At 36.8% G+C, this 13944-nt stretch overlaps 2 protein-coding genes across 2 annotated transcripts in view; both read right to left on the bottom strand.

The window, feature by feature from the left end:
• LOC125650231 (uncharacterized) overlaps positions 1-5195 on the bottom strand; it is a 40766-nt gene extending 35571 nt beyond the window's left edge. Inside the window, exon 1 of the mRNA XM_056166065.1 lies at positions 5125-5195. The gene's annotated coding sequence lies outside the window, so the exon portion shown is untranslated. The remainder of the gene's footprint in view (positions 1-5124) is intronic.
• Positions 5196-7011: 1816 nt separating this feature from the next.
• Positions 7012-13482, bottom strand: LOC130054945 (endoglucanase A-like). Its single transcript, XM_056166064.1, has 12 exons — positions 13478-13482; positions 12664-12865; positions 10886-11344; positions 10007-10748; positions 9733-9920; positions 9489-9648; positions 9283-9394; positions 8996-9158; positions 8682-8826; positions 7872-8046; positions 7240-7430; positions 7012-7143 (listed from the first exon to the last, which is right to left on the bottom strand). Exons 1-12 carry the CDS (start codon positions 13480-13482, stop codon positions 7076-7078), a joined length of 2610 nt encoding a protein of 869 aa, XP_056022039.1. The 3' UTR covers positions 7012-7075.
• Between the last annotated feature and the right edge of the window lie 462 nt (positions 13483-13944).

The following is a 13944-nucleotide window of genomic DNA, read 5'->3' as shown; positions in this document are numbered from 1 at the left end:
ACGAAAATACAGTCAGGAAAAGTGATGATAGAAAGAGAGCCTTGTTACTCCATTACGTAGAACGTATGACATTTATGAGCACAGGGGAGAGAAACAGAACCAACATACACTGCAATGAGAAAAGTACTGTCCGATTATTTTAAACCAAGAAAGAACACTCAAATGGAGATTCGGGAGATTTACACGTTGTGTTGTTAAAACAAAAAGACGATCAATCGTTAGATGAGTTCATCACTGAACTTCGTAGGTTATTCAAGAACTGTGGGTTTGCGGATGTCAACAAAGAAATTCTCTCACAATTCATACAGAATCGTAAATCAAATCAGTTAAGACAACCTGCAATCAGAGATAGTGATAAGTGATTACAGAATATCATTACATTTCACCTTGCATTGGGAAGAGCAAAGATTTCCGATTCAAACCATGAAACGAGAGGCGGTTACTAGTGTTAATAAAGTGACCCACCGTAATCCTTATAAGTTCAAAACCACGAGAAAGACAGAACATATTTCGTAATCCAAAATTGTTAGAATTGTGGAACATATTCCCATAAAACCACGCAAAGCTCAGCGAAAGGCAGGGCGTGTCACAGATGTAACAAAACTGGACATTTCAAGAATATGTCTCGGAAGTAATTATAGGTTATAGACTTTGTATGGGAAAATATGACGACCGAGTTTTTTGGCGCGTAGACGGACCGAGCTTGCGAGGTCCGTCCGCGACAAAAAACGAGGTCGTCATATTTCCCATACAAAGTCTATAACTTTTTATTATATACTTTCAATTTCATTTAGAAACTAACAATAATTTTATTTTTAACAATAACTTTATCGGTTTAACTGAGTAAAAGATGAAAAACACGAAAAATTTGAAAATTAACGGCGTCGAAATTTGATTGTGACGTAATGTTTGCGGGCCGGAATGTTTCCGGGCATATATCGTGTGATATATGCCCGCAAACTTTTATAGAAAAAAGAAGAGATGAAATTGAAAGTATATAATAAACGTACATATAAACCGGATCACGTGAAACCAGTCAATGCAGAAAATTTGCAAGATCAATATGATAGTGATTCTGACTAGTGATATGGGATTCGTCTTTTGAATGTTATGAATTCAGTAAAAAGTGAAAATCAATTTCTATTAAACGAAATTGTTGCTTGATGGAGATTCTCCTGTCCATATACTGGAAGAAATAACACAAGAAAATTGGTACAATCAAGGTGACTGGTACCTGGGACGCAGCGTTAGAAACCAGCAGGCTGTATTCCATGACTACGTTCCATGTTGTCAATGATAAATGTGGTTCGCTAGGGAAGTGTTGGTATTTCGGAGGATTATGATATTTCGGACAGTCAATAAAAAGCCGTATAACCTACTTTCCTCTTGTTTTCTGTTCTAAATCTAATTCAAATTATAATACTCGATATATTTACAATTTGGAAAATATCGAATTATGTACACATGCGCCATAAACTCCGATTGGTCGCCTCAAATAGATTACCTTCACCGACACTGTTGTTACAGACGCTTGCATCGAAATACTTTCGCTTTTACCGGCAAACTGGAGATACACTGGGGTAAGTAGTTTCCTGTTGAAATATACCGATATGATTAATAAATAGCTTGTCAATTTTTATTTTTTTTTTATTTTTTTTTTTACATTTTTGTTTAAAGTTTTATAGAAAAATATGATGTTAAAGTAAATAATTAAGAGAAATCGGGGTGTCCGAATTTACAACACCTCACTGTGCAGTAATCAAAAATTCAAATTAAATTCAAAAACAGAAATCAATGAATGGAGGTTTTGTTCATAAATAGAAAAAAGTTTTAAAATATGCATTATCAGTTAATTTGTATTTTGATTTATTAAAATACGCTTATATTGTAAAAGGGGAAGACATGGGAACACAAAATGCAAATTTTCTTATTTTCATCTTTTAATTAAACATAAAAATTCAAATTATGATGCGATTCAGCTAGATAAAGCTGTTGCTGCAGTCAAGGCTGGGACATCTGTAAGAAAGGCATCCCAGCAATTTGGTGTTCCACGCACAACGATTCACGACCATGTGAAAGGCAAAGGGGAACCAGGAGCTCGACCAGGAAACCCAACAGCCATCCCTGTTGAGATAGAGGATAGGGTGGTGAAGTCAGCTTTGGATGCAGCAGATATGGGATTTGGCATCAGTCGTGGTATGATAAAAGCAAAGACAGGTCAACTTGTCAATCGATTGAAACTGTCTACTGTACACCGTTTAAAGACGGGGTTGCTGGCAACATGTGGTGGAGGGGACTTAAGTCCAAATTCCCTGAGCTTGCCATCAGGAAACCTGAAACACTATCTACAGTCAGGTCCAGAATGATGAACAGGGAAGTGGTTTCCGAATATTTTTCTGCTCTGGACCAAACCACGACAGATCTTAATCTCCATGATGAGCCAGCATGCATCTGGAATTGTTATGAGAAGGGTTTTCAATTTGAACATTCCCCCGTATCCGTTTGTGCCAGAAAAGGATCCCGTTTACTGCCAGGCCGAATTTCAAATTCCGGTGAGAGTATCTCTGTTCTTGCTTGTGTCAATGCCCTGGGATCACGGATGCCCCCCATGGTTGTTGTAAAGGGGAAGACCAGGCGGAGGCTGGGGTCATTTGCAACTGAAAATGGTTCTTCAGGCACAGTTTGAACTTTCCAGAAGAATGCCTGGATGACTGATTTCCTAGGGGAGCAGTGGTTTCAGGAAGTGTTTCTCAAACACTGTGGAGATCACCGCCCTCAGCCCCTCATTCTTGATTCCCACCGGAGTCATGAGGTTTTGAATCTTCTACATTTGGCCAAAGCCAATCAAATTACCATCCTGACTCTTCCACTACACAACACGGCATGGCTTCAGCCTCTTGATAGAACTGGGTTTTTTTTTGTCCTCTATCACTAATCCTTCCAATCTCATCACTAAGACAACCTGGCCAGTTAATTTCTCTTCTGCATATGAATCTTCTGTGACTCCAAATGATGTAAAGGCTGGATTTAACGCATGTGGAATTTTTCCTGTTAACTTCAGTGCTATTCCTGAACATGCCTTCAGCACCAGCATTCTATTTGACAATCCCTCTGTATCTACCACTTTACCGACTGTCACCACCGGTACACCTAATTCTGCAAGTTACTGCACTGTGCCATCCTCTGTCATGAGTAGCTCCACTGTGCCATCCTCTGCCATGAGTAGCTCCACTGTGCCATCCTCTGTCATGAGTAGCTCCACTGTGCCATCCTCTGCCATGAGTAGCTCCACTGTGCCATCCTCTGCCATGAGTAGCTCCACTGTGCCATCCTCTGCCAGTAGTTCCACTATGTCATCTTCTGGTGCATTCTCTACAAGTACCTTCCCTGCTAGTGTCATTACTTCAACATCCTCTGCGAGTGCCTCCATACCGACCACATCAACTACACCTTCTGACATTATACATTCATCAATTCCAACATCTGAGACTTTGCTCGCAGAGGCATCTTTACAAAATGCCGATCCTGACTTGATGGAAGGGCAATTCACACTGGTCACTTCATCTTGCGTCTGTCTGGAATGTTGACTTGCCTATCTCTATTTTCCCCCAGTAAGCAGCAGCATAAGCCAAATAGAAGTGGTCCTCTAACAAAAAAGAAGAAAAATCACACGTCATAGATTGCTAACATCTAATGAGATCATTGAGCAGAAGAGAAGAGACCATGAGGAGAAAGAAAAGAAGAATCTTGCGAGGGAAAAAAAGAAAACAAAAGAGAGAAAAGAAAAAGATGGAAAACAAGGAAAATAAATTACCAAAGTCAACAAAGGTATTGTGTGTGGTATGTTTTCAGGAGGACGACAGCCACCTAAAAGGTGACAAAGTATCATGGGTACAGTGTGACAGCAATGAATGTGAAGCTTGGTTACATTTAAAATGTATCCCCAAAAGAATCGTTGACATGATCCATCAAGGCAATTCATTTTATTGCCCTACTTGCCAATGGATGAGCGAATAAAATTCTTAAAATGATCTGCCTGTATATTTCTTTTGCAGTTTGATGATTAGGCCAAATCACACATGTGTAGAACAATCAATTTGAAATAAACAGTCATACCTGATAGCCAGGTTGACATAACGTGTGTCATTATTATAACAATTGCACACAGGCCTATAGACTTATTTTAGGATTTCGAGTGAAAAGAATGGAATGATTTTCAGTAATTTTAAATATTTAATACAGAAAATGTTATAAAGAAAGAAGTAAACTAACACAAAACTTACAAAGATTAGTGGAATAATCATGGTTACTTAAGCACTATGAGACAATGGAACCCATCCAAACTCTTTGACAAGGTAGCACAAAAGAAAATGCGGTTAGTGAGGATCTCGATCCCGATCTGATTTATTCTAAGAATAGTCATAACATTCAAATTCAACAGCTGTTCTGCAAAAACGAAAGTATAAAACGTCAAAGAAAGAAGCTATTGTACATAAAAAGACAAATTTACTCACTGTCCGAAGTTGTAACACTGCTGTGTCCGAAATAATAACACCACTGTCCGAAGTTACAACCTGCTACTTGTCATTGTTTGAGGGTATTACAATGCGGTTTATTAACACGAAAAATTCCGATGACACCCAAAAACGTGTTTTGGAATGTTCATTGAAGCGATCGATATATAACATGACTATATTCAGTGGTTACATGTTGAGCAGTTCCGATATACGCGCTGTGGTGCCCAAAATATCAACATTCTCTATCCAACAGCAAATCGCCTGGGAATGTTGACAGTTGTGAACAAGATTGATTCTAAGGTTGTAACTGGAAATGTTGAGGACAACTTTGACGCAATGGTGACGTATCCTTGAGTGATTCTGAAGTGGGACGTTAAACAACATACAACCAACCAAACAACTTACCAGGGGGAAAAAACCATAGCAGACATCCAATGCATCTAATGCATATCGACATTCAGAATATTTCGGAAGACTACGTTAACTTCATTACCCCGTGCTATAGAACTAGATGAAGTGCGAAAAGCGTCTATGAGTGATATGACGATATAGAATGCTATTCAGTATACCCGTGCATGAAGGTGGTATCTAATGAAAGATTTCTTACCCGACAGTGGTGTTAATCTAGAAGTGCTGACAACAATCAGGTCAGTTCGTGGCGAATTAACAGTACACAGTGATAATATTTTGTTACGCGATAGCCGATTTGTTTGACCACAGTCATTAAGAAGTAGAGCCGTACAGGTAGCGCATGAGAGACACCAAGGAATGACTTCAATTGAGAGTTTTCTTGCGTTCGAAAGTATGGTTCTCGGGAATGGATGAGTAGTGGGAAACACTGTGAGAAATTGTGTATCATGTCAGTTACTCACCCCGAGTTAAAGATGTCAGATTTACATGGAAATCCATGGGGAAATTATTTTAGCATAGATTTCTGTGGACCTTTACCAAGTGGTGAATCCTTATTTATCATTATATAAGAGTATACCCAGTATCCTGTTGTAGAAGTAGTGCGTTCAGTAGTTGCTGAACTTGTTATACCTGCATTAGATAAGGTTATCAGTACTTGTGGTACTTGGGATGGCCCCCTGTCGATGCACAGAATGTTTCAATAAGTTGATGAAATCAGTACGCTCAGGCAACATACACCAACTGAACTGGAAACAGGAAATGTTTAAACTCAGTCGATAATACCGTTGTACGCCACGTGTATCAACTGGACAAACTCAACACAAGCCTTTGTTAGACAGAGAAGCAAGAGTCATGCTGTTACATATAGTACCCTTTGGAATAGTGGATCGTCATCTGGATGAGAAAACTCGGATTAAGGACAGCGATGCAAAGTCTAAAATGAAGTGCTTTGCAGATACACGAAATAATGCCGACTATAGAAATATTAAAGTTGGGGACTCAGTCCTGATGAAACATGACCAATGCAAAGCAAAATTACTGCCGATGTTTGAAAATCCAGAGACTGTAACTGCAAAGAAGGGATCGATGGTAACCGTAGATGATAATCGTATGTGAAACGTTTCCCGTTTAAAAAAAATTGGTCCAGAGCTTAGTGGAGAACTATTTGAGAGATTGAATCTGGTCGAAGGAGAACTAGAAATTCAACCCAGAACCGTCGAGTCCATTACAACTGTCTGATTCGAAACAGTAGTCTTGTCCAATACAGATTAATTCACGACTCATGAGACGATGTCATCGCGTAAAGAAACTTCCGGGGAATACCAAGGACTTTGTTGTGTTCAAGTGAAACTTAGTGAATCATGATTTCAGTTGACCAGCAGTGAAAGGGGGAACAAAAATCCTCAGCTGATTACGGGGCTTTTATTTAGTTTGTAATTTTAAAGTTTTTGTTTTGCTTTCTAGGTATCATTGTCTACCATGTAACGGTCTTGTTTTACACAAATCTGATCCCACATCTGTAGACAATCATAGACAGAATTGTATTCATTTAATTTTGAGATTTATTTAGATGTCAATCTATCCCAATGACTCGAAATAAATCTTCCACATCTGCTTCGTATTTATTTTATATTTTGTTGAACAAAGATGTTAACAATAAACTAACAATTCAACTTTATGACAAAAAGGGTTAATTCAGCTTCTTCATCGCTAACTTCCTTTAATTATGTAGCAATATTCCATTATCACCTATATATATATATATATATATATATATATATATATATATATATATATATTAACTGATTCGATTGTAAAAGGGATTTCAGCAGTCTCGTTCAAAGTCAGAGTATTTGTATAGTATAAAGGTTTTCTGGGTTTACCGAATTCCAAAACGTAATAAAAACCCTTACAAACATAGATACATTACTGGATTCAGTAAATCTTCTGCCAAGCCCCTATCTTTGTTCCTGACGAAATTATCAACTCCCGTGAAGGAGAAACAACCTCAAACGTATTTGGCCAAAATATATCCGAGACGTCGTGTAAATATTTTCAAATAATATGAAAATAAGAGAAAGTATAAATGTCATATTTGCTGCATTTATTATCAATAAGATATAAGGTGTAAGATGCAAAAAACGCTATTAAGCCTCTTTACATTTCCGTGCAGGAGCAGCTGGAAGATCGCCATTTAGAGCGAAATGGAGTAATCCTGAAAATAAAAGAAAATAACAATGTATTCATTCAGTGTGTCATTATAGTTACTAACGTTCTATAACACTACATACATTGAACTGACAAGCCTCACCTGCTACCGCGGACTGAAACCCGGCATTGTAGTCACACGTCACTTCATTTGTTTTGAAGTTGTCTCTCTCATCAACATAAAAATCATTTTGATCTGGTCCACCAACCAAAGCGCCATAAAGGATGTTGGAATTAGGGTCTTTACTTTTGGATGTATTCCAGTCACAAGGCGCAGGTGAAGGCGAACAGGAACTATGAAAAATATGTATAATTACAGTACTGTACGGGTTATGTTACAGTATTGTAAGGGTTATGTTACAGTAATGTAAGGATTGTGTTACAGTACTGTAAGGGTTATGTTACAGTAATGTAAGGATTATGTTACAGTATTGTAAGGATTATGTTACAATATAATAAGGATTATGTTACAGTATTGTATCATGTTACAGTATTGTATTATGTTACAGTATTGTATTATGTTACAGTATTGTGTTATGTTACAGTATTGTATTATGTTACAGTATTGTATTATATTACAGTATTGTATTATGTTACAGAATTGTAAGATTTTTGACTGGACTTATAGTTGATACTTTTTTCTTGTTCAAAATGTTAAATTGGAAAGTTGGAAAATAAGAAATATTTAAAGACGAGTTAATTAACTTTATTATTTTTTTTATTCTTTACAATTACCTTCCTCTATGATGTGGCCTCAAAGGAAAATTAGATCCGTAACCAATTAAATAACTAAAGTTCTTGTTGTTATCGCCGACCATATAGTGAATTTGTGACATTGCCCACGTCTTGTAAGAATCTGCGTCACCAATGCCATTCTGTGCAGCCAGCAGGGAAATGAACGCTGCATTAGCTGTGCAAAAATTAAACATTAATAACAATTCGGAGATACGATATAGAAACAACTCTGTAATCCCGGTAATTATTTTTACTCTTACGATCTAGTCAAATATATATATATATATATATATGTATGTATGTATGTATGTATGTATGTATGTATGTATGTATGTATGTATGTATGTATGTATGTATATATAAAGTCAAAAAATAAAATCCAGTACTCAAACTTTTATCTATAGCGCTTTCGTCTTGCGGGCTCGTCAGTAGATTTTTAAACAATGTAAACAAGGTCCATTATGACGTCATCCTCGTGACGTTATGTGGGCAACGTTAAACATAATACAGTCATGATTGTGACGTCAGAACATTATACAATGTTAATGTTAGGCACTTTTAAAAATACAAACATATTTAAAATAGTTCAGTCTATAAGTTTTAAGCGCCTCTGAATTCCTGTACATTAAAGGAGACATTCTATGTAAAATGTACATGTTAAATAACATGAAATAAAAATATTAACACTTTAGTTTCGGCTTAAACAGTTTTATGAAATAGCCAAGGAAAATTATTTCATAAAACTGTTTAAGCCGAAACTAAACAGTGATCAATCTCATAAATCTACATTTAAGTATAGAATTTTCTTACCAGAGTATCGTAATGAACCCCATTCTAATCGGAATGCCAGTCCACACTTAGTATAGGGGAGGGAACCACCCGGCATGTATGCTGTCACAAAGTTCTCCGTTCTAGATTTGTACACAGATTTCTGGGTAGCGTTGTACAATAACACCTATAGAGTCATGTAAAGTCATGATAAATCACAGGCTCTCTTGCTAATTAAGAGTAAATCTAGATATTTTGTTGGTGATTACAAATTACTTGTGTTCATGCATATCACCTACATTTTTTGTAAGATAAATGCTGATATTAAGATACTTTTAAAATGAATACTTAGTTACTTGGCAAAGAGCGGTTTTATCGTCCCAATCGAAAGCCCAAGGCGCGTTATCAGTAGCGTATTCATTATAAAAGGACTCAGCCTCTGATAGATAGGTAGCATCGTTTGTCAACATGTACAGAAGTGTCGCACTGGAACACAATTCATCTTGATACCGAGACGACCTACAAGAAAAAAAACTTCGAAATCTGAGAAACTATTCAAAACCCATTAAATTTCAAACTTTCTTTGCTTCACTTTTATGGGGGTGACTTGGGAGGAGGTGTTGCCTGTTTAAAAAGAATTTACTTGTAAAAACTAGCTGCGTCACTGATGTCGCTGTTGTATAAACCTTTAATCGTTTTGGCAAAACTGTACAAGCTCTCGGCCCTGGAACGAAGTCTTTGGGAATATGTAGGATCTGAACGAGAGAAAAATTATTTGCTAATTTTATACCAATAAACACTTTAGAAAGAAATGAAATCTTAATTTTCCTATCTAAATTGTCGGTGTACCTTTATCTTTAAAGACCATAGCTCCGGCAGCCATGGCGGCCACAGTCTCCCCTACCACGTCACTTCCTTTTTTATTGCTGTCCAGGTAATAGACAGGCCTTGGGGTGGTTATGTCCTCTGGCCGTCGCCATTTGGAATGATCTTGGTCACCATTGCCTACCTGTTTCAATTCAAATATTTCTTTACCACTTTGATGTTAAAGTTTTATTTTGCAAAAGCATGTCTGATTCTGAATAGCATTTACCTGTGCGTAGTAAATCTTCTTATTGGTGTTCCAACACTTCAGGAAGTAGTCTAAAGGCCATTTAATTGAGTTATACATATTATCCAATTCCCCGGGCTTCTCATAAGCGTCCTTCCAGTACAACAAACCTAGGGCCAAATTTGTGGTGGAACCGGCCATAGGGAGGTTAAAGTTCACAATGTCACCAGCTACAGAGATGGATCAAAAATATAAATAGTATGATGTGCACTGCATGTTATTTGTTTTATAGATTTTAATGATCAACTGATCTTACCATCATACCATCCTCCAGTCAGATCTTCTCCATTAATCCCTCTATCTAATGTAGTAGCATTTTTTCTCCAGGAAACCCTGTTGTTTGTAAGGTTGCCAGCTTGCTGAGCTTCATAGAATAAAATTGATTGATGGAGAATAAACCCATAATCATGTACTGTGTTGAGGGGGGCATCTGTTGTTGGTGCCTGAGAAGTCGACAATTGTGTTGGTGCTGCTGTCGAAGGTTGAGTTGGTACTTTGGTTGAAGGTTGCGGAGTTGATACTGCTGACGAAGTTTGCTGTGTTGGTGCTGTTGTCGAAGGTTGCTGTGTAGGTACTGCTGACGAAGGTTGTATTGGTGCTTTGGTTGAAGATTGCTGTGTTGATGATTTGGTTGAAGGTTGCTGTGTTGATGCTGCTGTAGAAGGTTGTGTTGGTGCTTTGGTTGAAGGTTGCTGTGTTGGTGATTTGGTTGAAGATTGTTGTGTTGGTGATTTGGTTGAAGGTTGTTGTGTTGGTGTTCCTGTAGAAGGTTGTGTTGGTGCTTTGGTTGAAGGTTGCTTTGTTGGTGCGGTAGTTGAAAGTTTAGGTGCGATGGTTTGACCATTTCTGTCAATTGTACATATTCCAGATGGTACAGGAAGAGATTGAAAATTAACTTGAAATCGTAAATTGATGTCATTGTTTCTTTCGGGATGTCTGTTTCTCAAAGAATACCATAATCCATTGGGCTGCTGGTCCTCAACATTCATTGTCCATCTCTAAAATATGTTATTTCTATTTAAGCGTACATTCATATTCAAGTTTTTATACTCTAACTAAGAAATACTGTTAGCATCGAGAACTTGATATCAAATCCTAATACATGTATTTGTACAGAGAAATCTAGTCATTTTACCGTCATATCAGAAGTCGCTTTGTCGAATTCCACCATGACGACATATGAATCCAGGACCGGGTTATTTCTGAATTTACAGACTCCTGTCAGTCTATAACCATTCCCTGTATTCCAGTACGACTCAACAAATATTGGTATGACGTCAGATAATGAAGCGGGTGTCGTCATGGTGGTTGGCTGTTTTGTCGTCATTGTGGTAAGCTGTTGTGTCGTCATGGTGGTTGGCTGTTGTGTTGTACTGCTTGACTGCGTCACTGGTGCTTGTGTAGTGGGTTTTAGAGTCGTTGTAGATGGTGGCGTAATATTACTGATGCATTTCCCCTTTGGGTACTTCTTTTTTCCACCAGTATATGATAATATGAATTCAACTTTAAGCAGCATGTTTTGAAATGGATACTTGCTGGATAATTCATATGCCCGTCCGTCATTTAGTGTTTTCTTAATATCCATTACCCATATCTGTTGATAGAATAAATGTAAAAATCAGAATTTATCTCTTTCATCATCAGTGCATGATGATTTGTCTCAATTTTTAGACAGCAGACCAATATCTTCAAAATAATTCTTGTATGAGCAATTATAATCATAATCTGGATGTGTTTCAAAACAGTCTGGATTTTAAGGTATGGTCTAATACAATTTCAATTTATAAAATTGGTACATGTGTTGCGTTTCAGTTACGATATCAAATAACTACGCTTTTGTTTCGAGTCAATAAGATGTTAAAAGGCACTTTCATTCGGGTAACCAATTCTAACTTCTTATTTCTATTGATTAATTCTTACTTTCTTATCCCCATTTTCCAAAGTTCATATTCGAACTTTGGTATTCTAAAATTCTAATTATAACTTTCTACATGAAACTTTGAGAAAACAGGAAATAAAATTAAAATCGAGAAATGAAAATCAAAATATTGAAATAGAATTGGGAAAATTCTATGTAAGAATAAAAATAAGAATAAATATATTTAAATAAAAATGTATAAAACAAGAAGTTAGAATTAAGATAAGAAATAAAAATATTAAAATAGAATTGTGGCACTGATATCCCTCCATAGTTAAAGGGCATTTTGCTCGTTTGTATTTCAATTTTCCCCAAAGTGTTGGGTTTTGTTTTTTTTTAATTTGTCTCTGCTAGTTCCAAAAGGAAAAACGAGTGAACCTTTAATACATTATAATTGGATTAAGTTACATTTTAGGCATTGTAAATTCGATATGAAATTATTCGATACTGTGCAAAAAAGGATAATGGTATTTTGATAAAATTGTTCATCGATTTAAAAAAAAGATATTATTAAGAATCCTATATTTCCCAATGAAACTTGTTAAAATTAAACACATTACATGTACCAAGCCTTTTGCACAGTTCGTTGCCCCCCCCCCCCCCCCCCCCCCCCCCCGAACGTTTGGTTAATTTTAAACATGAATTTAGGATGTGTAAAAGCTTACCATATATACCAAAGATATGATACCTATTGATCTGATTTTATTCGATATAAGATAAAGTTCTTCTTGATTTTCATCCATTGCTACACTTGCAGATATTGAACAACATAATTATCTATACGTTCGTTAAAATTGGTTCAAGGTTTAACTCGTTTGTTGTTGTTTTTGTTTATTTTGCATTTGCTTAGGTTTTTTTCTTCTTCAAAAATTGAAAAAATAAAAATTTCCCGATTTTTTAATTCTTATTTTTAAAACTAAAGAATATCTTAGAAAGAACTGCATTAATACATATATGTTGACCTGGGAGATCTAAGCATTTCTTTGGCAATCTACCTTGAGATTTCGTGTGGGCTTGTCAAAGATGAGATCCATTTTGATTTCCCCTGTAGTTCTGTATTCGTTCAGTTCAAATTCGCACCAGCCTTTCATTTTACGCTCTTTCCACCTCCCCCAGATATTACCCTTCTGTACGGGTACCTCATAAACTGCATTAATACCCACCAACCAGAGGGTCACTAGAACTGCTAGGGTGTATCTGTAACAGAAATATAGGAAGCCATTAAAGAAAATTGTATGTTTAGGAGTACGCGTTTTACAGTTGCGCTTACTTTTGTTATAGAATCTACACTTTATTTGTATAAGCTGTGTAGCTAAAATGATTGATTGATTGTATCTTGCTTAACGTCTCGCTCGAGAATTTTTCACTCATATGGAGACGTCACCAAGACCGGTGAAGGGCTTCAAATTTAGGCCTATGCTCGGCATTTATGGCCATTGAGCAGTGAGGGTTCTTTAGCGTGCCACACCTACTGTGACACGGGTCATCCGTTTTTAAGGTCATCTCCGAGGACCCGTGACATTCACACCTGATGCCGAGCGTTTGACGATGGAACTGTCACTACCTGTTTTAACGACTTAGGTCTGTCGCAGCCGGGATTCGAACCCCGGCCTTCCGCATGCGGGGCGAACGCTCTAACCTCTCAAACATTTTATCATTATCATCCCAAAAACATTATCATTAACTTTCATTTTACTTCAATTTACATGAGTAAATGTACACGTTTTTGCATAATTAATACACATTTCAAACTGTACATAAGATAAGCTACCAATTTTAAAAAATGCACGTGCACGTAGCATTTCTCACCTCATTGTGATTGTGTGTCCGTCCAGACTCCGATTTCCAGTAATTAATGTTGAACAGTCCCTCGGTATTTCTATTTATACCCTAAATAGCCATGTGTTTGGGTCAGCAAAATAAGAGCATGACGTAGGTATATGACCAGTGTCCGGGGTTTAATTTTTTTTTGTCTGACCTTCAATTTTTCGTCCGACACGAACAGTACGTCTATATTCTTTGCAACACGTGATACTTCGGGCCTTGTAAATAACTCTAAAGTATTCCATGACGCGGGAAATACTTATGATTAGATTGAATAAAAATTGGGTATCATGTTGATTGACGAAAGCTTTAGTTTTACTTTAAATACAAAAATATGTTTTGCATTTTGTTGAAATACCCCTTCCCTTAAAAATACAAACATGTTTTGCATTTCTTAGTTAAATTCATACGGAAATACATCAATCTATTTGAACATCTATATCTATACATTA

This window comes from Ostrea edulis, chromosome 5 (genome assembly GCF_947568905.1).
Source record: "Ostrea edulis chromosome 5, xbOstEdul1.1, whole genome shotgun sequence".
Taxonomy (NCBI): Eukaryota; Metazoa; Mollusca; class Bivalvia; order Ostreida; family Ostreidae; genus Ostrea; species Ostrea edulis.
This window is presented reverse-complemented; position numbering and strand designations above follow the sequence as displayed.

What these genes read in the sequence shown, in the direction of transcription:
- LOC130054945 (XM_056166064.1), bottom strand. An exon ending in AGCCCACACGAAATCTCAAG is followed by an intron (nt 11,345 to 12,663) that starts GTAGATTGCCAA and finishes TTCTATCAACAG; the next exon opens with ATATGGGTAATGGATATTAA. An exon ending in AGAAGATTTACTACGCACAG is followed by an intron (nt 9,649 to 9,732) that starts GTAAATGCTATT and finishes GAATTGAAACAG; the next exon opens with GTAGGCAATGGTGACCAAGA.